Raw genomic sequence first — 27,285 nt, 5'->3', positions numbered from 1 at the left:
ATAAAAATTATAATAATTAATAATACAATGGAAATGATAAAGGATTAATGATAACAATCTTCAGTTTGAATGAAACAAAAGGAAAAGAAATTAAGGCAATTGGTTGTTTTACTTATGAATTAACTGTTAATTTCAATAAACTGATTTAATTAGTGTATATTCAAGTTTAAATCCATTTTTATTCATCGTCAAAAAATAATTTTCTAATTTATTTTTATTACAATAATTACTAAATAAAATTTTTGATAACTAATTTGAAAAAAAGAAGAGTTTATTTGTATGAAAAAACCCCTTTTTTGTATTAAACTTTTATTTTCATTTAATGATTGCTATTCTCTTCACCTTCTATTTTTCATGTTTTGGTAAAATTCTTATTTGTGGTGAAACAGTAGTGAGAGAAGATCAAAGCATCACTTATGTGAACTTTAAACAATACCAATATGATACTTGTATGAATGAAAATGGTCAATATTTGAAAGTAAATAAAAACAATAATATCTATGAAATACAATATTATGATAAAGATTGTAATGTTCAACAAGGAGATTCTGCTGAATTAAGCAATTGTACTGAAGTTGATCAATTACCTGATTATAATATCACAATAAGTTTATTCAGTCAAACAGAAGAATGTAATGAATTAGAAACGTCTGTCAAACAATATATATTGTTAGATACATGTCATAACAAAACTAAATATATAAGAGATGGTACTACTGTCAGTTGGAAACGGTATGTTGATGATGATTGTACTGTAAATAATCCAGTATTTATATCTTATAAAATAAAGTGTAATATATGTAATACTAACAATCAATTTACTAATGGAAAGGCAATGGTAAAATGTGTGTTGCCTGAAAATGAATATATATGTGGTAAAAAGAATATAAATAATGAACGACAGGTATTTACAACATTTACAACAGGTCTATGTGTTAGAAATGGAGAGTCATCATCATACAAATATTATAATGAAATAGATAATGATGCTATTGTTATTAAATTAAATTCTTATAGTGATTCATCTGATTGTTCAACTGTCCCAACTACAACTAAACCAAACATAGAGGATTGTGAAATTGGTTCGCTTAATGAATATGATGGTTATTTAATTGCTCAAATGGAAAATGAATGTAGTGATGATCAATATTCAGAAAAATATTATTTTAAAACTGGTGTATGTTTAGATAAGCAAAGATATGAAAATACAAAAGATGGATTTAATGTTATTACATACAATGAAGATACCTGTGAAACTATCAATAAAAAAACTACTTTTAAATGTATGTCATGTGATGAAACTAATAAACAAGTTATTCATTGTGAAGAAGTTAAACAAGTCTTTTGCTCACATAAAAATTCAAATAACCAAGTAAATGAAGTAGAACCATTTTGGGTTAATGCCTGTAACCCATCATCAAATAGGTTTTATGAAAAAGTTATTTTAAAAGATCAAAAATATAATGTATATCGTTATAGTTCAATGTATTGCAATGGAACAAAATTCCTTTTCAATACTTTTAAAGAAGAGGAATGTCTTTCTTCTTATACCCCATTAAAAGATGTAACAAAAAAATATTGTCTTAATAATATTTGCAAAGAAGGAACAAAGGACATTGATATTATAACTGATATTTGTGTAAATAAACAAAAATATTCTAGAGGGAATGATAAAATTGTTTTAACCAGATATACAGATGAAGATTGTACTATTATTGCTAACACAAATCAATATCCAAATGGAAATGTTTCTCTTAGTGGAATAGACTTAGTAATTTTCAGTTATACAAGAGGAAATAAAATGTATTGTGGTAAAAGGGATAATGAAGGAAATGCAGGATATACCATTATGTATTATTTAAATGAATGTATAAGAAGAGATAATAATACTTTTATAAAAATGGAATTAAACAATAAATACCAAATTACTCAATATGATGATAGTGGATGTACATTACCTAATTCTAAAAAACAAATTGAAACTTTTGAAACTACTGAATGTACTGATACAATTGACAATATCATTGCTACAGAATATTCATTATTAAATAGTCAATGTGATAGTATTACAAGTGAAGAAATTAAATTGTATCATAGTGATATTTGTATTGATTCAATTAAGTATCAATGGGATAAAGGTAATTTAATAAGAGAGAAATATAATGATAATTTATGTCAAGGAAAGATTAAAGAAAGTATCGAATTAGAATGTGATAAATGTCATATTAATAATCAATCTCCTGATATTCCAAATAGTATAATTAATTGCACAACAGTTATACATAATGATGAACTGGTTATTTGTGGAATAAGAAATAGAGATACGTCAGCTGTTTCATCTTTTTATCAATACAATTTAAATAGATGCTATAAAACGTCTAAAAATACATCATTGATGGTTTTTAAAATATCTAATCAAAATCATTATACAATAAGAACATTTTCTTCTTCAAGTAATTGCAAAGGAGGAAATTTTAATGATAGACTATTATCTAATGTTGAATGTAAAAATGAAGAACCAGCATTATCAACTGCATTTATTTATTATGACTCAACAAATAAAAAATGTTCAAATTATGAAAAAGGAATTCTTGTAAAAAATATAGTATTTGCAACTTGTGCAGAAAGAAAAAAATATTTTATTGGAGATAATGAACTTCAAGAATTTATTTATACAAATGATGAATGTCAAGGTACTTATATTCAAAATAATTATCAATGTAATGAATGTTCATCATATCTAGAAGGAAGTATATATGTTCATTGTTCATATGTTTCGAATAATGCAATAAACATCTTTAGTTACTTTTTAGTATTATTATTTATAATGTTGATTTGATTTTTTTTTAAATTGAACTTCTTTGATTACAAAACATATTTAATTTACTTCTTTATTTAATAATCTTTTTTCTTGTTCCTGAATTCTTAATAACTTACCTTTTTGTCTTCTTCCACGACCAAATTTCATTGAAATTGAAGTAGCTTCTATTACATCAACTTTCTTTTTTAATATATTAGTTTCTTCTTTCTTAGGTTTCTTTTCTGCATCTTTATTTGTACTGTATTTATCAAACTCTTCTTTTGACTGTACAAATTGAACATCATTATGATCTTCAATTTTTCCTGCATAGACATCATCTAATTTTTGATTTTCTGTAACTCTGCTTGCTCCAATTCCTTTACCTGTTTTATTTGCTTTAATTTCTATTGACGTAATTCCATCCTCATTTTTTCCTAACCCTTTACCTCTTTTCCATCCAGTAGCCTCAAGTTGGCTAACAAACAAAGAGAACATTGGGTCATTTAAATCCATGAACTAAACAATTCTCAGTGTATTTTTGATAATACGTAACATTAGGGTTTTATAAAAATCTTTAAAGCAGATAAACAATAGTAATTCAAACAGATGAAAGAATGTGAATAATAAACTATAATGAACTATTAATAAATTATAATTAATAAAAAAATATAAAAAAACTGTAAAAGGAAAAAGAGTTTATTTATTACTTAATAAAAGATATGAATCATTTTCATTATTATCATATTCTATCATATATCGAAGATTATCATGACATCACCACATTTATTTGTATTAACCATCGTTGTCAACAATCTGTATCTACACTTCCTTACTATCATTATAAACAACCACATCCACAAATGATATTTCCTTCTTTAGTTAATGTTGCATTTGATTTTCCAATAAGTACTTTATTTCTACAAGAATTAACTTATAAAGCATCTAACTTGTTTTCATTATCATTTGTTATTAATAAAATTAATATCAAACCTTTTATATCTACTGATAAAACACTTCAAATTTTCCAAACAAAGTTATTAAATCAACTTAAAGGTATTAACATTAGTTTAAAAATTAATTCAAATACAAATTTATTTCTTGCTAAAAGTATATTGAAATTTACATCTCTTTCATTTACATATGATTCTTCAATTAATTTAACAACAATTAATTCAAACATTAAAGAATTAGATATTACATTAAACCAATATACTCCAATTATTCCATTCCAATCATTTTTAAATAAGTTTCTTCTCAAAAAATTAATTATTAGAATTGAGTATGAGTGTCAATGGAATTTTATTCGTTCATTAGCTAAATTAGTAAAATCTATTAATGCCACTGGATTAATTTATGTATCAAACAAAGTTATTTATGAATCTGGTGAAATTGATGATTTACTTATTAATATCCCACAAAATATATGCATTATATTTAATGATGGTTATATTGGGTGTAATGGATTTTCTGGTAGATTTGGAAAGTATGAAGAAGATAATATTATTCAAAGAGATGGAGATAGTTCAGTTATTATTCCTATTCCATTACCAGAAATAACTCTTGACCATACTTCTTATACAACTCAATTAAAAACAATAGACTTATCTCAAAAAACGTGGATATCATCAGTAGAAACGTCATACAATTTGAATTATATTAAATTACCAACTTCTATCATTTCATTAAAATTATATAATCCTCCTTCATCTTTACCAATGAATTTAGTTCAATTACATATGGAAAATATAAATAATTCAATGGTAAATTTATCATGTGCTGCTTTTAATAAATTGATATTAAAAAAATGTAATATTGAAACATTACAAGTACCATCTACATTAACATTTTTTTCAAGTACTTATAATACTTTCTTAAAAGTAGGATTAAACTGTCAAATGAAAGAAGCTAATTTTAATTCATGTCAATTACCAATGTTATTAATTCCAACTACATGTACTTATTTAAATGTTTATTGTTCTCGTTTACCATTTGTTCAATTAACTTGTTTAAAACAATTACAAGTTTATAACTCTGATTTCTCTAAATTAGCAACAACAACTCGTTTATCACAATTAACTGGATTAACGTTTATATCGAAAACTGAACCTGAATTTACTTCTTTAAATGAACTTCCAATTCTTAAATATTCAAATGCATTAGTTCAATGTAATCTTCAGCATGTTTGTTTCTCTAAATTTATTGCTCCTGGATTAAAACAATTAACAATTGATTTTGTACAACCAGTTCTTATTTCTGAAAATAATAACAAATCTCTCCTTACTCCATCAGATACTAATGAAGATACTTTACCTTCAGTTCCAGAAAAGTCATCTGTTCTTGTTTCACCTTCTTTTATAGTCCCATGTTTAAGAGAATGTTATTTAAAAGGTATTCTATCTTTACAATCACCAATAGACTCATGGAGAATTTATATTGATGGATGTAATGATATTATTTTAGGTGCAACAAATGGTGTACATTTAAAAAATTGTCATGGTAAAATTAATTTTAATAATGAAAAGAATGCATCAGTAATTTCATCACTTTCGTTATATAATTGTTTCTTTGATAATAACAGCTTTCAAAAACTTAAAGCTGTTCAACATTTACGTATATATATCACTGGTAATTTTAAAGTTTCTGAATGGAGATATCAATCATTTAATCAATTAAGTGATATTCTTTTATCAGCTAAAAGTATAAATTTAGGATCTATTGTTATTCCTTCTTCTGTTACTTCATTATCAATTACAAGTGAGAAAAAGAAAGGAAAATTAGCTCAAACAACTATTAATCAATTAAAAATTCTTTCATTAAATTAATCTTATGTGAATTGAATCTATTTTTACTAATCTATTTTAAAAATAACTTTAATTCTATTATATCTTAAAAAAATATTTAATCTAAACCCCTTCTTCTAATGGAGCATATGTTGCACGTTCATTGATTTTTGGAGCTTTTTTCACAAGTAAAAGAAGTAATGTTATTATAGCTGATATTACAAAAGATGGACATACAGCAAACATAAAGTAATGAACAATATTACCATCATTTTGTTTTTCTGGATTATAGCATAACTCATGAACTAATAAGAATAGTGAATTTGATATAAATTGTGATACTGTTAATGAACCATTTACAATACCTAAAAAGAATCCAAATTTATCAGGTTCAACTACAGAACGAGTTAATGCATAAGGTGTTGCATTTAATTGACAATAAACTAATGCAGCTGATAATAATGGAATTAGAGATACACAATATGCTAATGGATCAAATGAACCAATATGTTCATTTGAATGAATTGGAATATAATACAAAGTTGATGTACAAAAAGCAATAAGATTAAATATAAAGAATGTTATTTCAGGTAGCTTATTAATAAAGAAAAGAACTAAAGAAGTTATTGATAAGGTAATAGCAAATAATAATTTATTGAAATTATAAAAAACATATGAATCATTTATATGATAAAATAAATAAGAGTTATACAATAATTGTGTATTTTCTTTCATTGGAGTCCAAGAAATCCAACCAAAAAATACAACTATAAGAATTAAATACATGTTTTTATTCATTGAAATAAATGACTTCCATATATTTTTTATATGATATAACGGTGATTCTCCTCCAGACATAAATGCAGTTTCTTTTGCAAAATGACAAAATGTCCATACACATATTGGTAAAATAATTATTGATAATATATATAAACTAAATACTGTAATTAAACGAACATTCATATATTTTATTTGTTGATTTAAATTATCATTATTACGTTCACTAAAATCATTAAAAGAAATACATACAATTGAAGATATTCCATAAAAAAGTGTTTGTGCTAATCCTGTCATTAATGATGACATTAAATTAACTTGATTTTGATTTTTTGAATCAAATTCATCTAAAATAAAAGATCTATATGATAATTGAATCATATTAATACCTATTGTCCATACTACAAATCCAATAACATAAAATATATCACTTGTAATATAACCATTTGTTAATATATTTTCACTACTTGAATCAATACAATTAATAAATAAAATAGGATATATTGATGAACATACAATAATAATCGCACCAAATAACCATACTCCTAAACCAATTATCATAAATGGCCTTCTTCTTCCCATATTAAATGTAGCATGATCACTTAATGCTCCAATAATTATTTGAACAAATAACCCAATAACTGGACCAATTGTCATTTTTATTGAAGTGTGTGCATTTTGATTAAATTGAATAGGAGATATGTCTGAAATAAAAAATAACGTTGAAATTGGAACATTATCTAAAGATAAATATATAAAATTTATTCAAAATATTCTTTCTTTATATTGTATTTAACAAACATGCAAATTCAATTCCAAATTGAACTAAACTAACCAATACAAAATATAAATACATTTTTAAGGTTCTTTTCATTTTCTTCTTTCAAACTATTATTTTATTTCAATTTTAAGTTTTCATTTATTTATTTTTTTAATTTTTTATTTTATTAAATAACGTTATTATTTTTTAATTCTGTATGTTTTTTTAGTTTATTAATAATTCATAAAAATGTTGGTTATTTTGTTCATTTTATCTAGTTTTAATCAAAAACATCCTCAATAACTCCTTTTCTTGTATCTTTTTTAAAAAGTACTTCTTTTCTAATTGTTTTTTTTTATTTTTTTTTGTTATTGTTTCATTGTTGCATTTAAACAATTGAATTTTATTCATTTAATAAGAAAACAACACTTAAAACAATTTTTTTTACTTCAAATATTCTTTATATTAATATCAAGAAACTTTCTATATTCTATAAGAAATACAATAATAATAATAATAATAATCCTTTGTTGAGAATAAAAGAATTGAAATAATTTGAAAGTATATGAAGTTAAAAAAAATTACAATATCAATCGTATTATTTATTAAACAAACACTAAAGTATCAATTAAATATTATAGTTTTATAGTTATCAATAACTATTAATTACTTGTAAAATAAAAAAAATATGTTTTATGTTTAAAAATAGTTGAATTGAAACTAAATATTTCTTTATTTTTTTCTTTGAACAAAGAAAATTCTATTACTTTTAATCAAATAATACAATAAACTTATAGAACTAAATTTTATAATATCCCAAAATTTCATAAAAAATACCCAAGAATTTAACTAGAGTTTTAAATTGATGAGATCTAGAAGATCGAATATGTTCCAACTATCTCATCTAAAATAAAAAGAAAGACAGTAAACTCAAAAATCTAATTTCAATGTCTAAGATTATTATTCCTGATATTCCTAAAATCTGTAAATCTACTACTTCTCATTTCTTAAAATATTTTAAGGCTAACCAAAAACCTCAAGACTCAATTATTTTCTTAGAAGGTGGTCTTGAACTTCCATTTTATGATACTGATGGTGAATATCTTTTTAGACAAGAAAGTAATTTCCATTATTTATTTGGTGTAAAAGAAGCTGGATTTTATGGAATTGTTAAAATGGATGGTACTCGTATTCTTTTCCTTCCACAATTACCTGAAACACTTCAAATATTCCTTGGACCTAATTTACATCCTGAAGATGTAAAAAGAATGTATGGTGTTGAAGAAGCATATTATGATTCTCAAATTGAAGAAGTTTTAAGTAAATTAAATCCATCTATGATTTATTTGTATGCTAAAGGAGTTAATTCAGATTCAGGAAGCCAACCAGCTCCAATTAGAACTAAAGCTGTTTATAAATATAATACCAATGAAACTGAATTACATGATGTTTTGTTTGAAGCTAGAACCGTTAAGACTAAAGAAGAAATTGATTTTATGAGATTAGCTATTAATGGAACTGCTGAGGCACATCGTGCTTGTATGAAATATTGTAAACCTGGAATGTATGAATTTGAACTTGAAGCTGAGTTTTATCGTGTTGCTTATGGACAATATGGTATGAGAAACTTTGGTTATTTCCCTATTTGTGCTTCAGGAAATAAAGGAGCAACTATGCATTATGGACATGCTGGTCATCCAAACAGAAAAATTATGGAAGATGGTGAAATGGTATTAATGGATGTTGGGACTGAATGTCATAGATATGCAACTGATTTAACATTAACATATCCAATTAATGGAAAGTTTACTGAACAACAAAAGACTATCTATAATATTGTTTTAAGTTGTAATAGAGGATGTGAAGCAGCTATGAAGCCTGGAGTAAAGTGGTATAATATTCATGAACTTTCTAATAAATTAATGCTTAAAGGATTACTTGAAGCAGGATTAATTAAAGGAGATGTAGAAGAAATGTATAAAAATGATGTACATTTCTATTTTATGCCACACGGAATTGGACATTTAATTGGTATTGATACTCATGACGTTGGAGGATTTAATCTTGGAATTCCAAGAAGTGATAATTGTTCACTTAAAAAGTGTCGTTCTAATAGAGTTCTTGAAGCAGGAAATATTTACACTGTTGAACCAGGAATTTATTTCATTCCATTCTTATTAGAAAGTGGTTTTAAGAATGAACAAGTAAAGAAATATTTAGTTGAAAATGAAATTAGAAAGTATTGGAACTTTGGAGGTGTTAGAATTGAAGACGATGTTTTAGTAACTGAAGAAGGAGTTGAAGTATTAGATAAAGATATTCCAAGAACTGTTGAAGAAATTGAAGCATTTATGAAGCATTAAATTTTAATTACAAATTAAGTATTTCTTGTTAGTATTTTATATTATAAATTTATTATAAATTATCTTGTTAAAACAGAAGAAGTCTAAGTAATTTATTTTTAATGAAAAAAGAAAACCCTAATAAAAGAACTAAAAAATTGAATTATAAGATTTATATAAAACCTAAGAATATAAAAAGAAAAGGACTAAATAATTAACAATAAATGACTAGACTATATATTGGATCACTTGCTTATTCAGTTACTGATGAATCATTAAAAGCTGCTTTTGAAAAATTTGGAACAGTTACTGATTGTTTGTTATTTAATTTTTTTTAGAAAAAAAGAAAAGAATAATTAGATATAGGTAAAGTTGTTACTGATAGAGACAGTCAAAGGTCTAAAGGATTTGGATTTGTTACTTTTGAAAAAGATGAAGACGCTAAAAAAGCTATTGAAGAAATGAACGAACAAGAACTTGAAGGTAGAAGAATTAAAGTTGATGTTTCTAGACCAAGAGAAGAAGGTAGAAGAAGAGACTATAGACATGATGATAGAGATAGTAGACGTGACTATCGTAGTAGAGATGACCATTATAGAAGAGACTATCATCATGATGATCGAAGGGATTCCCACCGTGATGAAAGAAGAGACTCTCATAGAGATGATGATAAGAATTATGACTGATTCCCTTGATTGGTATAAGAAATTTTGGTTCAAAAATGATGTTATTTCCTTTCTTTCTTCTTTGGAAGAACTTTACCTTTCAAAAAAAGAAAGAATGATTCTCTTAAGGTATTGTCCAATTTGAGGGATAAAAGAAAAATAAGATTCATATAGAAAAAAGAAATAGATTTAAAATGATCTTGAAGGTTCATTGTAATTTTATATATAGATTTAGTTAGTAAATCTTATTGGACTTGAATGAGTATTTTGTAACATAGAAAATAATTGAAAAATATTATGTGTACTAAATAAATTATTTTTAATTTTAATAAGAAGGAAATTTTTAGAATATTGAAGAATTATGTTTATTATTTCCCAACGTTTTCTCATAAATAGCTTTTAATGCATTTGAACGTTCTCTACTACAAGAAGATTGTAATACACCACTAATTGAAGTAGTATAAGATGCATTAATTATAATAGACATCATGAACTCTTTTAAATATTTTTTAGATACAATATAGTCATCTTTAGGTAAAGACATTTCAACTTCTTTTAAACTTCCTCTTAACCATACTTCTATTCTATAGTTTGAAGAAGGTAATGGATTTACAACAATAATAACTTGAGTTCTAAATTGAACATTTGACAATTTAATTCTTTCTTCTCCTTCTTTAAATACAATAATAATATTCTCTTGATTAAATAATTTGGTTGCACTTCTTTCTGTTAGTAATGGGACAACATGATACATTATTTCAAAACAGTCTTTTCTTGAATAAACTGAATAACGTCCATCAACTGTAGTTGTGGTAGTATCTAACCCACCATTATATCCATTAAAATTTAATAATTCAATACCATTTCCAATATTTCCAAGAAACTCAAATAATTTATCATCACATTCTCTATTTTCAGTTACTTCTTTCCATTGTGTTAATCCATTAGAACAAACAACCCCAACACTAATTTTTTTTGGAGTAGTTACTTCTTCAAATTGCAACATTTCAGTTTCAACTTTTTTTGTTATTGGATACATTTGAACTGCATATTTTAAGTATGATTTGACTAGCTTTGTTGCTCTTTCTTTTGTACAAGTATTTGAATTAGGAAACGCATATCCCCTAGGAATAATGTCTTTAATTTCTCCATCACTCCAACGAAGTAATAGTCCTACATCACCTTTTGGGTATTGGTTAAATTCTAATGGCATTGAGTCAAATTCTTTAAGAGCTAAGAAAACAACACGTAAATTTGAATCCATTCCTATCCATTTTGAAATTTCTTCTTCAGTTTCACTTTTAAAATATCCATCCCACCATGGTTCTTTAGGATAAAGAAATGTTCCTTTATCATTACTACCAGAACATTTAATCCATTTACCATTTATATCAAAAAGTTGTGGTGTTCCAAATCCTTCTTTTAAAGGAAAATAGCCCCAATAATTTTCTATTTTTGAGGTTAATGAAGGGAATTCAACTGTTAATATATTTAACGGTTTATATTCTGTTATTTGGTTATTTATTTTTTCTTTTTCTTGTTTTGATTTATCTAAACAATAATTAATAGGAGTACTACCTCTTCTTTTACTTTCATTTTCTTCTTTAATAATACTTTCTTTTGTTGTTTTATTTAATGTTTTAAATTGTTTAGTTATTTGATGTTCACTAGAAGAATCTTTTGGTGTAATTTCATCTTTTTTAATAAATTTAATAAACGTGGCATCTATTTCTTTAGCCATTTTTTTTTCTCTCATTTCAATTCCTTCAGAAATAATTTTATTTCTTTGTAGATATCTTTCAGATTGTTCTCTTTTATAACTATTTTGTGGCATTGATGCATAAATTTCATTCATTTTTAAATTAATTTCAGCAAATGCTTTGTCATGAATTTTTAATAACTCTTTTCTTTGTTTTTCAATTACAGTTTTACCTTCTTTAATTAATGCCTCAAGAGAAGCTATTTTTTCTTCTTTTTCTTCTTGAAGTTTAAGGACATATGACTTTTCATTATAAACCGAAGATTTTTTATTTTCAAGATTCCATTGATTTTCCGCTTCTCCAATTAATTTTTTTGATTGTTCTTCAAATCTAAATAATTGATTTTTTAATATTTGTGTTTCTTCTGTTTTTTTTTGAATTATTTGTCTAAGTTGTTCTGTTATTAATCTATAAATATCTCTTTCTTTAGTTACATAAAAAATCATATTTTCTTCTTTATGTGGATCTTTTTCTTGTACAGCATTTACCCTATGATATTCATTAATAAGTTGTTGAATTGTTTCTAAACTCATATCTTAATTTTTAATTTTTATTCTTTTTTAGTTTCATTTTTCAAACGTTAAATTTCAATTAAAAAAAAGTTTAAAAAAACTTTTTCTGTTAATGGAATTAGTTTCAATATTATTCTTTTTATTTTTTTTTTCTTTTTAATTTATTAGATCGAAGGTGGCACGTCTGAAACACCACACACAAACCCTAGTACAAATTCATACTTCGACTCTCCCAGTTATTATCTGGTTATGACGGTGCCTTTGAATTAGGAATGTATTAGGGAATGCTGCAAAGGGTGCAGCAAGAGAATACAGTAGAATATTACGTGGATGTAATATAAGAATATACTGAAGTGTGGGTATGACTAAAAGAAGATTAGTCAAAGTAAGACTAAAAAGAAGATTAGTCAAAGTAAGACTAAAAAGAAGATTAGTCAAAGTAAGACTAAAAAGAAGATTAGTCAAAGTAATACAGTAGTAATAAAATGATTCCTTCTCCCATTCATAAAATAAGAAAAATGAAATTCCTGAAAATTAAGGCAGAAAACAAACAAAGGCTTAAAAAGAAGAAATAAGCAGAAGAAGTTTGAAAAACCTTAATAGGAAGAAATAAAGCAAAGAAGTGCTTTCCTCATTTTGCAAGAAAAACATAAAGAATAGGTTTAACAAAGAGATTACTCTTTTTTAATAAGCTCAGGGATGGGATTAGTCTCCCCTGAGCTAGGAAGAATAGATGAAAATTCTATTAATACTTAATTAACTACTTTTTCTTTTCTTTTTAATTTATTTAAATTTCAATTCTCTTTTAATTTTTTATTTAAAAGATTCATTACTTTTGTTTATTTGATAGTTACAAAATATATTAAAAAAAAAATATATAAAAAATATTAAAAATTTAATTTAATAATTCTAAAGCCGCATGAAGATACTGTGCTGAGGTTTTAGGGTCTTGAAAATCTAATGAAGATATTGCAGATTGGATATATTTTTCAGCTAAATTTTGTTTTTCTAAAAGAGATAATTTAGAAATATCAATTTGAGGATTTGATGAAATGACATGATTTTGAAGTGGAGATTGTGAGTAATCACTTTTCTTATCTTCAAAAGATTTGATTGGTTGTTGATTAGATTGAGATACATTTTGTTGATTAATAAGTGGAGTAGAAGCAGGTTGGTCAATAGGTTTTTCTTCTGTAATATAATGGATTGTTTTATTATCATCAGGAATAGAAACAGGTTCTTCCATCATAGGAGAAGAAAAAGATTCTTTTAATTTAGTACATTCATTAGCTTTGATTTTAGCGTATGTCTGCATTTTTTTACTGGTATCATTTAATGGGAAAAATAATTCATATAAATCAAATAAATAAGATGAAACAAGAAATGTTTTTCCTATTTGTCTAATTTGTTAAAGAGTTAATTGAATAATTATTGTAATTAAAAAATTGATAATACCTAACAAACAATGATGGACCTTTTTCTTTTAATTGTTTGTCAGAATTTTGTAATAACATAACAGCTTTTCTTAACAAATATTCAGCTGGTGATTTAGTTGACTCTTTAAATTGAATAAATTGTGGTTTATTTTCAATGACATTTGTTAATAAATCTATTTGTGAACTTTTTAGTTCTTTATCTTCTCCTTGATACTGTTCTTCAGTCAATGTTTTTGCTTTCACACAGAAATGAAATGCAATGACTGGGTCAGTATTTTCAAATGACTGAGCTAATTTTAAATATGTTTTTATATTTGGTGGAAATTGTTCAATATTTAATGTCATTTTTTTTTCTTTCTAAAATGGTTTTTAAGTTCTTTTTTTTTCTCTTTTTGATTTCATTTCTTCTTTATTTTTGAGTTTATGAAATAAATAACATTTTGTTTTTTGAATGAATGATAAAACCATTATTGTGAGAATTATTCTAACTTCAAAAAGTAGCTAATAACACTCAATTTGGTCATTAGTTAATTACTTCATTTCATAGTTATTATTTATTATTTTTGTGAATATAGCGTTAAAATTTTAATGAAAGATCTAATGACTTTTATATCTTAAATACTAATTCATAGTTTTTTTTATAATGTAAAATATATTTAATTATTTAATATGACAGTATTTGTCTTTTTAATTATTGTGTTAATAAATTGGAACTTTTAGTGTTACACTTGAATATTTCTATTCAGTCATTTAAAATAATTTATTCTATGAAATTTCTTACAGTAAATACAAATGTATTAAAAATATGAAGAAATTAAATACATTTACATTATTATTATTTGTATTATCACATCATTTTCTAATAATTGATATTTAGAATTAGATATTAATACCTTTATCTTTTTTCTAAAAAAATAAAACATAATATTCTTTTTTCAAAAAAAAAACAATAAAAAAATTGTTTTATAAAGAAAAAAAATACTAATAACACAAATTAATTGTTTTTGGTCATTATTTTGGTCTTTAAAAATTGTGAATAGGTACGACGTATGGAGGAAATTTTAAATACTTAGAGAAGTTTATAAATGTTAGTTTCTTTAACAAGTTTTAATAGTTTAATATTATACGATTTTTATTTCAAAAGATAGATTTGAATAGAAAAGGAAATTTAATAAAAAATTAATATATTTATATATAAAAAAAACAAATAAAAATAAAAAAAAGAAAAATATATTCAGAATAACAACCGAGATGGTAGTTAAGATTGAATTGAGTGGAGGGTTAGAATACGATGCAAAAACTACACACTTTGAGATTGAAATAGGAAATATCAAAACGATGAGAGATGTTATTCATAAAATTAAAGAGATTCAAACAGGACTTGCTCCAATTTTTACAGAAGAGTCTGTGTTTGTGTTTTGTTTAAATAATTATTACTTAGAAAATTAATAAAATGCAGAATACCTGGTATTATTGTGTTAATTAATGATGCAGATTGGGAATTAGTAGGAATGCTTGACTCAGAAGTTCATGATGGAGATGTTATTTCATTAATTTCATCTATTCATGGAGGATAATTAATTTATTCCAGAAATATAAGTTTATTTAAACAATGAATTTAAAAGGAATGTATTTCAATTAAAGATTGAATGCAAGAAATTCTTCAAGAGTGATATATCCATCACCATTAGCATCTGCCTTCATAATTTGGTCAACAACTTTTTCATAACCAAACTTCTTAAAGAAGGTAGTAACTTCTTCTTTAGTTAATTTTCCATCACCATCAGCATCCATAAGTTTATAAAGGATTTTTAAACCAACTTTCTCATCTGAAAGGTCTTGTTCTTTAACAGCAGCTGCAAACTTGGTGAATTCAGCTAAATCAATTTCTCCATTTCCATCAATATCAATGGCTTTAAAAATAAGTTGAAGAAGTTGCTCATTTTTAATTGGTCTCTTAGAACTAACAAAAGCTTTTACTTCTTCGTATGAAACAGAACCATCACCATTAGCATCAAGTTGTTTAAATAATGCTTCAGCCATAATCTTTTGTAATGAATTTATACTTGAACACAACGTTTTTATATGGAGGATTGACGAAAGTCCACGTACCTTTTTCGCAGATTTAATCCGGCTTTGTTGATTTTAAACCATTCAATTTCATTGTTGCTAAACAAGTTTCCTCATTACTTAACGTCAAGATTTTTAAGATTTTTGAATCTTTATAATTTTAATGAAATTTATTTTAATTAAAAATGTTATATAATTTTTATATTTATTGTATTTATAACATTTTTATTTATTTAAATGTTTTTTTAAATGTTAAAAGATTCACAAAAAGAGTTGTGAAATAATTAAAAAAACCTAAAAGAACTTTTCAACATTTATTCAATCTTAACAATTCAATATGACAACTGACCCAAGTGTCATTCGACTCACACAAATTCTTGCATCTTATACAAACTCACAAGTAACACCATTCAAATTAAAAATGAATGTATCTCAAAATGACTCAGAAAGAAAATTCATTGAAAATTATATAAAAGAGTGTGGAGGAAATTTACCTACACAACAACAATCAACGAGTCTATTTTCAACTGGATTAGGATCTTCAACTGGACTTTCAACTGGATTAGGATCTTCAACAAGTAGTGGATTTGGATTAGGATCTTCAACAAGTAGTGGATTTGGATTATCATCATTTGGAGGATTTAATACATCATCAAGTGGAGGATTTGGTTTTAACCAAAACCAACAAAATCAAAACACAACACAAACGGTAAAGCCTGTACCAGGAGAACCTGATTTAATGGAAATTGAAATATGTTTCTTTAAAGGACTTGAAATGAGATCAAAGTATCAAGATGAACGACAAGTAGAATTAATAAGTGAATTAACTAAATTACAAAAGGATGTTCAAGATATAATGAAATCTATTCAAGAACAAATAATTGAGAAATATGAATCTATGGCAGAACATGCATTAAAGATGGATGAAGAAATTATTGCTGTATTAACTAGAGATGGAGACCCCGATGCTGATGTATTACAAAAATTTAAAGAGTTGTTAGGTAAGATTGATGTTACAGACACAGAAAAGAAAGTCCAAATGATGCTTAACATTGTCAATTCTAAACCTCTTCCAAGAAGTGATAATGGAGAAACATTAGACAAAGAAAGTTCAAAAGAAGTTGTACGTTTATTGAGTGAAGAACAAAATATTATTATTTCTTTAACAAATGAAATTAATGAACTTAAAGCCAAATATGAACAATTGAAACTAAAAGTTAGTAAAATGAAAATCCATTAAAAATGATTTATTTTAATAAATTTAAATTTGGTTTATTTCATTAAAAAAAAAATATAAAGAATAATTTTTTAATAAAATTATGTGAAATATTAAATTATTTAAAAATAAATCATTTAATGAAAGATATTTTCTTTTTAAAAAAGAACTATAAAATTGTTAAATTAAAATAATATTAAGATATGAAACAATTAGATAGATATTCAATGATGATTGTTATGAAATATTTTAATAATATCAATGACTTTTATAATGGAATTATTGTATGTAAAAAACTTAAAGAAATACCTTTAATGTTTCATTTTAATCCAATACTATATAATAAACAAGTAGATAAACTATTTCCAAATATTCAAACACAATATGTATTTTCATATTTTGATGAAATAAAAGAAAATGTAGAAAAAAGAATAGCATGGTTTAGTTATAGTTATAGTAATTATTTATTAAACCAAGATAATTTTATTCATTTTAATAAAATTGTTTTATCAACAAGTACTCTTCTTAAAAATGAAATTTTACCAGAAGTTATAACTGACCTTGCAGATAATTGCTTTCAAGGAACAAATTTTAATTCAATTATTCTTAGTAGTAGAATAACGTCAATAGGTAATTCTTGTTTTTCTTCTTCTAAAATATTATCATTATCATTACCTCCTTATCTTAGAGAATTACCTTATCGTTCTTTATATAATTGTTTTTATTTACAATCAATTGTATTACCTCAAGAATTGATTTTTATCAGAGAACAATGTTTTACTTCTTGTTCTAGACTTACATCTGTTATTTTATCTAATTGGATAACTTCTTTAGAAACAGAAACATTTAGTCGATGTTCTAGTCTCATTGTTATTTCTTTGCCTTCTAAACTTCAGAGAATAGAAGATTCATGTTTTAGTTATTGTACCTCTTTAAAAGATTTAATTCTTCCTTCAACATTAACTCATATTGGTGCTTTCGCATTTTCTCATTGTTCTTCTCTTAAACAAATTAAATTACCACCTTTATTAGAAGTTATTAAAGATTATTCATTTAGTTTTTGTTCTTCATTAAGTCAACTTACCTTTCCAATAAATTTAAAATATATTTCTCCTGGTTCTTTTTCTTGTTGTTACTCTCTTCATATTTTAAATATTCCAAATTCACTTACTTTTATTCATCCAACTGCTTTCAATTCTTGTTATTCAAAAATATTAAATATTCCCTTTGAAAAAACTAAAAAACATTCAAGAAAAACAATGAACTTTCTTTGCAATGCTATTCAATAATCATTATTTGTTTATTTATCATTCTTTTTTTACAAAATAATACTTTTGTTCATATTTTTAAAAAAAAGCGATAGAAATATGAAGATCTAAAAAACTAAACTGTGAATTATTAAAATTTAAGATTCATTCAAATGAGCAAAAAATCACATAGAACAGAAATTAAACCACCAACAACCGTAACAAGAAGTCATATTGGAATAAATCCTAAAACTGGAGAAATAGAATTTGAAAATTTACCTTCTACATGGGTAGCTTTTTTTAAAAAAGCAGGAATTAGAAAGAAAGATTTATCAGATAAAGAAACAAGAGATAAAGTATTTAAGTTAATGGCAAGTTCTCATATAGTAAATGACATGCAAAAAGAAGTTAATAATAACCCAAGTACTGCACGTGCATTAAGAAATTCAGTTCGTCAACAAAAAAAGATTCCTGAAGGCATAACACTAACTCCAATTACCCCTGGATTTATTCAACAACAAAAAAAGAAAGAGGTGGATAGAACTCTTAACCAATGTACTTCTGGAAATTCATCTTCAAAGAAAGAAATTAAAGACCAACCTAAATCTATTACTAAACAAAATTATTCAAAACAATCTCAACCAATACAAAAACCCGTTTCATATGAAACTGGAAAGAAAAAACCAGAACCTAAACAAACTAATACTACTACACCAGTTAGGGGAAAAGTTACGATTCCAAAGGTTTTTTGTGGAGAAGAACAACAAGAAAAACCATTAACATTTTATGAAAAAATGCAACTTAAAGAAAAAGAAAAACCTAAAACTAGTAATGTTACAAATAACTCTACTCTTGTTAAACAAAAACAAGAACAAAAAAAATCTGACTTCTCTACTAAACCTACATCTGCTCACACTTATTCTTCTTCTTATACTTCCCATTCAACTCAACCTGTTTCTTATAATACTTCTCATAATGTGAAAGAAACAACTAAGTCTTCAACTGTAACTAAAAAGGAAAATAGTTTAGAACTTAAAACCTCTACTACCACTCAACACAAAGATGATAAAATTAATCACACTTCTTCTTCTACTAGAGCTTATCAACAGCCTCAATTTACAAAACCAAAAATAACACCTTCACAGTCAAACACATCTTCAAAGTCTCAAGTTAGTACATCAAAACCAATTAAGTTTGAACAAAAACAAAGTAATGATGTTGATATGAGTAAAGTTTTTGCTGAACAAAGAGGTCAACTAAAAAAAACAGGTCCACAAAGACAAACACCTTCTGTCACTAAATCTTCATCTTCTACACAATTTGCTCCTAAAAGCCAATCTTATTCTAATCCTAAAACAACTACAAAAACATATACTTCTTCTTCTACAGTGCCAAAACCTGTACATTCAACAAATTCTATTCAACCAACTACTAAACCCTCATCGTATAAAACTACTTATGGCTCAGTTACAAATTCTTCTCCAAGAACTAAACTTAATACAAATTCTCCTTTTTCATCTCAAACAAATGAACAAAAAAAAGAAGAGCTAAAACCAATTATTAAGAAGGAAGAGCCAAAACCAATTATTAAGGAAGAAGAACCAAAATGCGACATTACAGAAGTTCATACCGTTCCATTACCACCATCAACTGTTCCTAGTTTTGTTCCACCACCACCTCCTCTTTCAGAAGATGCTTATACTACAGAGATGACGTCTCCTAACTCTGCTCCAACTGTGTCATTTACAGATTTAATATATGCACAAAGCAATAACTTGAAACCAACAGAAATAGAAGAACGACAAAAAGAAGAGGATGAAGTTATTACTGCACTTCGTAATATTTTATCAGATAGAAGAAAGGACATGAATATGGAAGATAATGAAGAAGATAGTGAGGATGATTGGAGTGATGATTGGTAATAATTTTTAAATAGTAATTGACTTAAAAATGTAAATAAACGAAAAGAATGTTTTTATGATAAAAAGCAAAAGAAAGTTTAAAATAAATCCAATCAATTTTATTTTGAACGATAATGAATAAATCCTTCTATTGCAAGAGTCAATGAAGTTATAGATACAAAAAAGCAAATTATTGTAAGAATAGACTTAATATAAATCCAATTTTTTATAATGAATTGAGCCTTATTATTTGATAAACTAATTCCATTAATAAGAGATACAAAAATATGACTTAAGGATTTTGTATATTGTTGTACTAATCCCATTCTATAAGCAATAAAATCAAATACAGTAAGAAATCCTTTAAAATTTGAATTAATGTCAGTAAGGAATTTTTGAATCATCTTTATTTCAGGTAAGAATAAATAGAATTGTTGTTTTAATTTAGTTATTTCATCAACAAATGCATCATCAATAATAAATCCAAGTATAGAATCATTCATATTTGTAATAAATTGAACAAGGCCTTCAATAATTTCAGAAAGAATAACCACCAATTGATAGTCTTGTTGAATTGAGTTATTAATTTGAAGAATTGTTTCGTTAACGTTTGAAGCTAAAATTTGAGAAAATACATTTGCTCTTTTTAAACTTAAAGTGATTGTATCTACATTGTTCATAACTTCATCTACTGGTTTTTGTACTGTTTTAAAAAAATTTACTACTTCATTACTTTGATTTGGATCAGGAAGAGTAATTGGATATCCCCAAATAACAATTATTAAAACTAATGAAATTATAAAGAATAGACTACTGAAGATACTAATAACTAAAGGAAGATAATTCTTTTTGTCATTCTCATCAATAAGTTGGTATGAAGAATTCATAAATAAGATATTTTAAGTTCTTTTGAAAAGAAAGAGTAATAAGAAAAAAATACAACTCAATATACTCTGTTAGATTTAATGTTGAAATATTGTTCTTTCTTGTTTATCAAAAACTATTGCTTCATGAATAAGTCTATGAATATTTGTAACATTTTTTGTTGGACATTGCATTAATCTCATAAGGATTTGTTCTTCTTCTTCTTCTTTACTACAATCTAACATTAATAACATAAAAATACTTCGAATAATAATTAAACCATTCCCAAAAGCAAAGATTCCATCCCATAATTGCTATTAATTGAATATAAATTTATAATTCTAAATATTTAATAAAATAAACAAACTAAAACTGTATCTAAAGGAAATTCTCTTGAAAATAATAACCGTAACCATTTAATTCCAAATGTTGTTGGTATAATTCCATTTTCATTAAATTGATCAAATATCTTTTGATTAAATTTTTGTAAAGAATTAAATAAATCATTACACATATTTTTCACTCCATTTGCTCCTTTTGAAAATATTGGTTGCATAAGAGCAATAAGATGTTCAATAGCAGTAAATGTATCATGTTCAGTAAATCCATTTTCGATGATTATTTGAAATGTATTTTCATATTCAGAAGGAAAAGGAATAGCACTTATAGCTTTTTCTGTTGGATAAAGTTCTGAAAAAGCATAGTAAACAATTCCAACTAATTCATGAATTCCTTGTTGATACCCAACATCTGGATGTTCAATAGCAAAAATTTTACATATTCTTTTTACTGAATTTCTTACTTCTGGATGAATAAAAAATTCAATGTCAGAATATAATCGTTCTATATCTTGGTCAATTATTTCATCAAATTGGGTTGGTTTATTATCATTCACAATAAAATAGTCATATCTCTCTCTCATAACTTCTAATATCCTTCCCCAACTTGGAGTAATTGGTAATGGTAATACATCAAGAAATGTTAACCATCCAAGTTTACGTAATAACCCATCTAACCCATTATTTAACGCAATTTGTTTAAGCAAACTTAAGTTTGGTGTTTGAAGATAATAACATCTGAAAATTTCCTTCAATTTAATATATTCCAAGTTATTAGTCATTATTGTAATAAGTTCTTTTTTTTTGGTATTTTTTTTGGAAATTTTTAAGTTTCAATAATTTATAATTTCACTTAAAAAGTTCTTTTTTGTTGTTCTATTATTATTTTAACCAATTTTCTTTTTTTTTTCTTATGATATAATTACAATTGGCACTAAATTTTCATAATTAGAATGGATGCTATTCTTAGATGAACTTTATTCTTTTTACTTTCAAAGTTTATTAAGATATTACTGAATTATAATGAAATTAATATTTTTATCTAAAAATAGTTTAAATTTCATATAATTATTATTTTATTAACCTCAAGGTAATAAAAGATATATTATTTACATTAGTCATTATTGTATTTTCAAATTCATAGAACAAATATATGATTAAATTCCTTTTTCTGTTATACCAGATAAACTATTCGTTTATATACCTCAAATTATTTCTTCTCAATACCTTTTCTATTTTTAGATTAAAGACTAATAAGAATTTAAATAGAATATTCATAATTTAATTTAATATTACAAATTAACTTTGGTAAATAAAATAAGAATAAAATAAGATAAAATCAATGATATTGTTATTATATTATTATGTTATATTTTATTTCTATTTTCTTTATTCTTGTTGTTATTTTATTTAGTTCTTCTTTTATCATTTGTCATTTCTTGTTTATTCTTGTTTGTTGTATATTTTATTCTTATTATTCTTTATTTTGTGTTGTGTTATTCTTATTTATCTTTCTTATTATGTTTTGTTTATTACTGTTTAAATAGAAAATAAGAATAAGAATAAATAAAGAATAAGAAATAATAACATAAATATGTTGATGTATTTTATCATTTCTTTATTTGTTTATTATTCTTATTTCTATTATCTTATTCATTTGATTCATAATGAATCAATTCAATGAAATAATACAAATAATTTGTTTATTCATTTCATTTTATTTCTCTTTCATTCTTATTTCTTTTCTTATGTATTAAAAACACCCTCATTGGGTGTGAATATTTCAAATGAAATAAAATAAATCAACATTGAATTATGTCCATTTTTAATTCACCATTTCATTCATTGGCAGATGAATGAAATAGCTGTTCATATTCTTCATTGATTTGTTTTTTATTCTTTTTTTTTAGTTCATTTTCAATTAATCAAGATTGAATCATTTCATTTCAATTACTATGATTCGTTTTGGTGTGAAACATTCTGGAATTTGTTTTCCACAAAGTGCATTTCTTATTCCTTCATATGAAAATGAATGCTGATAACAAGATGAATATGTTTTATCATTTTCTTTAAAAACACAAATATCACCATATCCAAATTCAAACAAGCATTTATGTGATTGGTTAAATAAATAAAATGCATATTCTGGTTCTTTAATATCAAATTTCTTCATTCCTTCAATTCTTCCATTTGATTCTAATGAAAATAAAAATGATTTTGAATCATTTATCCATTCACCAACTTTATCAATTTTCTCATTAACATATCCTCCAAATTTATTTCCTTTTGAATCTTCAATAATAATTATCACATGTTCTTTATTCATTATTCTTTGATCAAATACTGATGTATTTCTATTCCAATTATCATTATCTGAATCAAATAGTATATTATTTATTCTTTTTTCTGTCAATTCTTCTATTTGTTTAATATACACCTCATTCATTTTAATTTAATTTGATGTTTATAAGTTCAAAATATGAATGTTTAAATAGTTAATACACGTTATTAACACATCAAGTCAATTGTTATTTTTAACATTATTCTATTTTAAACAAATGTTATTTTTATCATTTTTACAATAACAATAATTATATAATAATATTAATAATATAATAATAATATAATTATAATATTGTTATTTTCTATAATTAGCTTTTATTTTGTATTTTTTATTTTTTTTAATAAATAACAAAAAAAAAAAATTGAAGAGAAGAAAATTCAATTTTGTTTTATTTTTATTATTTCATCGTTTGTAATTTTATTTTCATGTTATATTAACATTAATTCAATCAAATATTATAATAAAGACAATAATGATAAAGAAAAATAAGATAATAAAATAAGAATAAGAAATAAAAGAGAAAAGAAAAGAAATAATTATTATAAATACACAATGAATAAACGAAATTAAAATAAAAAGAAATGAAATGAAAATTAAATAAAATTACATTAAATAACATAATAAAAGAAATAATCAATGTTAAAATGTTAAAATAATCATTATTTAAATATTAAAATATCAATATTGATAATATTTTTATTTATTGAAGATGAAATAATAAATAATTTAATCATATTTCATTCTTTTATTTTGATTATTTAACAATATTATCATCATTCATTTTAATTAATAATCTATGAATAAAAATATAATTATTGTCACTAAATAAAAAATAAATAATTGTTTAATGGAAATTAAAAATTATAATAATAAATATATTTCAAAAAATATGTAAAATTATTTATTCATTTTAATTTAATCATAACATTACAAATTTATTTTTATTTAATGATGTTTGAATTTCAAACTAATAACCAAAAACAAACTGTCATGTTAAATTATCGATAAATTTATTCGTTTATTTTTAAATATTTTCTATTTCCTTTTATTTCAAAAATATATTTTTTATGTAAAAATCAAATAAAAACAACAATAATGTTTATGTAACATTCGATAAAATATTTTGTTGTTTTTCATTTAAATAAAATATGTTGTGAAGAATATTTAAAAAATGTAGAATTGTAGTTATTTATTTTAAATGAAAATGAAATGTTTTTTTAATAATAAATAACTTCAATTCTTCAAATTGATAAATAATTGACATGTTTAATTATTATTTAAAATGACTATCAACTAACAACAATCAATGAATATTAAATAAATTAAATTACTTATCCTTTGAAATATAAGTGGTTGAAAATTACATTTTGTAAATTCAAAATGAAGAAGAATGTTTTTAAAGAAAATAATACCGCAAAATCAGAAACTAAATAAATAAAATGAATATAATGAGAAAGTGATAAATGAGATATATTTATTATTATATCTGTGTTACAAGACACAGAAGAATGAAAAGAATATATATGAATAAATAGTGTTGATTATATTAAAAAAGAATAAAAAGAAATTTAAATAATTAATATTGTTTTGAATTTCAATCAAGGTTTTCATAAAATAATAAAACAATGAATAAATTGATATAGAATGTTTTTTCCAATATTAGACATTTAGAGACATGTTTGTATCATGTTGATCAAATGTTGTTGCTATATCCATAAAGAAGTTCATGAAGAAAAGAAGAAAACAAAAGTAGATAAATAACAACAAAAATTAGTGGAAATTTTTAATGGAATAACTGGAAAATATTCATTTCCATTGTAATTTAATGAGTCAAAATGTTTATATTGTTATTATAATACACAAAGCTAAAATGGAATTGTAAGGGTGATGATAATGATACTATTATTAACATCAATTAATGTAGAAGAAGTTAAAAAAAAAGAGATATTGATTATCAGAGTATTACTGAAGAAAAAGAACAAAATATTAAACAAGAAAGGAATAACCAAATAAATAAAAATAAAGAAATTGCAAAGAAATAAAAGAATGAAATATATAGAAAAATTAATTATTGTGATTTGGAAATTGAAAGAACTGAAATTAAATAAATTATTCTTCCTAAAAAATCAACAAGAAGAAGAATAAGAAAGAAATAAATAGAAAACAAAATTACCAAAATATTTATGTTTATAAAAGAAGATATTGAATTTATTGAACATGAAGAACTAGAAAATATTTTATCAGAACTACTTATCATAAAGAAGAAATAATTAAAAAGATAATAAATATGTATAATGATTGAACATCATTAGAAAGACGATATGATTGTATTTCTACAATACAATTTGATGAAATAATTTAAAACCACTTAAAGAAAGTAAATGAATTTTTATTTAAATTTATTTTGAATAGTTTATATTTTAAATAAACAATAATTTAAATAAAATGAATAATAAATGAAATAATTAATTAATTTATGAAATATGAATATTAAATAATATTTTATTCATTGAAACGTTGATTATTTATCATTCTTTTTATTTCATTTTGTTTAAATTACATTATTATCATTATTATTCATTTCATTAATTTATTAATATTTATTTATTTGAAAGTACAACAAATAATCATTCTTTCTTATTTATTTGTTATTTTTCTTTCTTATTCTTGAGATAATGGATTCGAAGATGGCATGTCACAGATACCACATACAACCACAAAATATTTCTATCCTTCGAATATCTCAGTTTTCATCTGGTCATGACATGCCTTTGGTGAGATAATATCTATTCAAAACTAACTTGTTATTATTTATTAATATTTATTATGAGTAGTTATTATGTAATAATATTATTCATTATTAATTATAATGATTATTATTTACTAAGGGTTTATTATTTATCAAGAATTATAATTTATTAAAGAAGATGCATATATTATTGTTACTGTTGTATGTACATTTGAATATAATGATATTATCAATGAATGGTGTTTTTTAAGTGGTGTCGGAGATAAAGGAGATGAGTTATAATCATTAGATTATGGATATCCTATCCTTAAAACAACCATATAAAGAATGAGAAATATTATATTACTCATCAAAATCAAAATAAAAGTCAAGCAACAACTTAAATGATGAATCATTTAATTCTACCATGCTTGTAAAAACAATATTTGAATAGAAATAAAGCATGTTGAAGAAACTGATTTACTCACTTCTCAACATGATGAAAAACCTAAAAAGAAGGTTAATCATAATTGATTTGTTTTTATGTTATTCTTCTTGGGACTGAATGTATCACATCTGAAACACAACACAAACCATAGTATAATTGATGTTTTAACTCTCTCTCTATGTTATTATTTGGTTATGACGATATCTTTGAATATGAAATGTATTAGTTAATATTGCAAATTGTACATCAATTTATTAGGTGGAATATTACTTATTGTACTATAAGAAATGATATTTA

General features: G+C 23.9%; 15 protein-coding genes across 15 annotated transcripts, besides 4 other annotated features; 8 read left to right on the top strand and 7 right to left on the bottom strand.

Annotated features, from left to right (window-relative positions):
* Positions 1-322: 322 nt before the first annotated feature.
* On the top strand, positions 323-2,839 carry EHI_010110 (uncharacterized protein; the record flags this gene model as incomplete). The annotated part of the gene is made up of 1 exon (XM_651997.1): positions 323-2,839. One exon carries the CDS (start codon positions 323-325, stop codon positions 2,837-2,839), a length of 2,517 nt encoding a protein of 838 aa, XP_657089.1.
* A 39-nt stretch (positions 2,840-2,878) lies between these two features.
* On the bottom strand, positions 2,879-3,313 carry EHI_010100 (uncharacterized protein; the record flags this gene model as incomplete). The annotated part of the gene is made up of 1 exon (XM_651996.1): positions 2,879-3,313. One exon carries the CDS (start codon positions 3,311-3,313, stop codon positions 2,879-2,881), a length of 435 nt encoding a protein of 144 aa, XP_657088.1.
* Positions 3,314-3,519: 206 nt separating this feature from the next.
* On the top strand, positions 3,520-5,622 carry EHI_010090 (uncharacterized protein; the record flags this gene model as incomplete). The annotated part of the gene is made up of 1 exon (XM_651995.1): positions 3,520-5,622. One exon carries the CDS (start codon positions 3,520-3,522, stop codon positions 5,620-5,622), a length of 2,103 nt encoding a protein of 700 aa, XP_657087.1.
* An 81-nt stretch (positions 5,623-5,703) lies between these two features.
* EHI_010080 (sucrose transporter, putative) lies at positions 5,704-7,213 on the bottom strand (the record flags this gene model as incomplete). Its single annotated transcript, XM_651994.1, has 2 exons — positions 5,704-7,097; positions 7,159-7,213. The coding sequence occupies 2 exons, from the start codon at positions 7,211-7,213 to the stop codon at positions 5,704-5,706; spliced, it is 1,449 nt and encodes a 482-aa protein (XP_657086.1).
* An 851-nt stretch (positions 7,214-8,064) lies between these two features.
* EHI_010070 (Xaa-Pro dipeptidase, putative) lies at positions 8,065-9,480 on the top strand (the record flags this gene model as incomplete). The annotated part of the gene is made up of 1 exon (XM_651993.1): positions 8,065-9,480. The coding sequence occupies one exon, from the start codon at positions 8,065-8,067 to the stop codon at positions 9,478-9,480; it is 1,416 nt and encodes a 471-aa protein (XP_657085.1).
* Positions 9,481-9,683: 203 nt separating this feature from the next.
* On the top strand, positions 9,684-10,145 carry EHI_010060 (RNA recognition motif domain containing protein; the record flags this gene model as incomplete). Its single annotated transcript, XM_651992.1, has 2 exons — positions 9,684-9,774; positions 9,826-10,145. 2 exons carry the CDS (start codon positions 9,684-9,686, stop codon positions 10,143-10,145), a joined length of 411 nt encoding a protein of 136 aa, XP_657084.1.
* Positions 10,146-10,467: 322 nt separating this feature from the next.
* EHI_010050 (Rap/Ran GTPase-activating protein, putative) lies at positions 10,468-12,417 on the bottom strand (the record flags this gene model as incomplete). Its single annotated transcript, XM_651991.1, has 1 exon — positions 10,468-12,417. The coding sequence occupies one exon, from the start codon at positions 12,415-12,417 to the stop codon at positions 10,468-10,470; it is 1,950 nt and encodes a 649-aa protein (XP_657083.1).
* A 148-nt stretch (positions 12,418-12,565) lies between these two features.
* Positions 12,566-13,165: a repeat region.
* A 126-nt stretch (positions 13,166-13,291) lies between these two features.
* EHI_010040 (uncharacterized protein) lies at positions 13,292-14,177 on the bottom strand (the record flags this gene model as incomplete). Its single annotated transcript, XM_651990.1, has 2 exons — positions 13,292-13,796; positions 13,861-14,177. 2 exons carry the CDS (start codon positions 14,175-14,177, stop codon positions 13,292-13,294), a joined length of 822 nt encoding a protein of 273 aa, XP_657082.1.
* Positions 14,178-15,083: 906 nt separating this feature from the next.
* On the top strand, positions 15,084-15,409 carry EHI_010030 (uncharacterized protein; the record flags this gene model as incomplete). The annotated part of the gene is made up of 2 exons (XM_651989.1): positions 15,084-15,241; positions 15,292-15,409. The coding sequence occupies 2 exons, from the start codon at positions 15,084-15,086 to the stop codon at positions 15,407-15,409; spliced, it is 276 nt and encodes a 91-aa protein (XP_657081.1).
* Positions 15,253-15,875, bottom strand: EHI_010020 (calmodulin, putative; the record flags this gene model as incomplete). Its single annotated transcript, XM_651988.2, has 1 exon — positions 15,253-15,875. One exon carries the CDS (start codon positions 15,873-15,875, stop codon positions 15,471-15,473), a length of 405 nt encoding a protein of 134 aa, XP_657080.1. The 3' UTR covers positions 15,253-15,470.
* Positions 15,876-16,239: 364 nt separating this feature from the next.
* EHI_010010 (uncharacterized protein) lies at positions 16,240-17,142 on the top strand (the record flags this gene model as incomplete). Its single annotated transcript, XM_651987.1, has 1 exon — positions 16,240-17,142. The coding sequence occupies one exon, from the start codon at positions 16,240-16,242 to the stop codon at positions 17,140-17,142; it is 903 nt and encodes a 300-aa protein (XP_657079.1).
* A 179-nt stretch (positions 17,143-17,321) lies between these two features.
* EHI_010000 (uncharacterized protein) lies at positions 17,322-18,407 on the top strand (the record flags this gene model as incomplete). Its single annotated transcript, XM_651986.1, has 1 exon — positions 17,322-18,407. The coding sequence occupies one exon, from the start codon at positions 17,322-17,324 to the stop codon at positions 18,405-18,407; it is 1,086 nt and encodes a 361-aa protein (XP_657078.1).
* Positions 18,408-18,538: 131 nt separating this feature from the next.
* EHI_009990 (uncharacterized protein) lies at positions 18,539-20,287 on the top strand (the record flags this gene model as incomplete). Its single annotated transcript, XM_651985.1, has 1 exon — positions 18,539-20,287. One exon carries the CDS (start codon positions 18,539-18,541, stop codon positions 20,285-20,287), a length of 1,749 nt encoding a protein of 582 aa, XP_657077.1.
* Positions 20,288-20,385: 98 nt separating this feature from the next.
* Positions 20,386-21,153, bottom strand: EHI_009980 (uncharacterized protein; the record flags this gene model as incomplete). Its single annotated transcript, XM_651984.1, has 1 exon — positions 20,386-21,153. The coding sequence occupies one exon, from the start codon at positions 21,151-21,153 to the stop codon at positions 20,386-20,388; it is 768 nt and encodes a 255-aa protein (XP_657076.1).
* Positions 21,154-21,228: 75 nt separating this feature from the next.
* On the bottom strand, positions 21,229-22,250 carry EHI_009970 (Rab GTPase activating protein, putative; the record flags this gene model as incomplete). The annotated part of the gene is made up of 2 exons (XM_651983.1): positions 21,229-21,444; positions 21,498-22,250. The coding sequence occupies 2 exons, from the start codon at positions 22,248-22,250 to the stop codon at positions 21,229-21,231; spliced, it is 969 nt and encodes a 322-aa protein (XP_657075.1).
* A 4,240-nt stretch (positions 22,251-26,490) lies between these two features.
* Positions 26,491-26,751: a repeat region.
* Positions 26,617-27,083: a repeat region.
* Positions 27,084-27,107: 24 nt separating this feature from the next.
* Positions 27,108-27,275: a repeat region.
* Positions 27,276-27,285: the final 10 nt, after the last annotated feature.

This window comes from Entamoeba histolytica, genomic scaffold (assembly GCF_000208925.1).
Source record: "Entamoeba histolytica HM-1:IMSS scf_1104750516395 genomic scaffold, whole genome shotgun sequence".
Taxonomy (NCBI): domain Eukaryota; phylum Evosea; order Mastigamoebida; family Endamoebidae; genus Entamoeba; species Entamoeba histolytica.
This window is presented reverse-complemented; position numbering and strand designations above follow the sequence as displayed.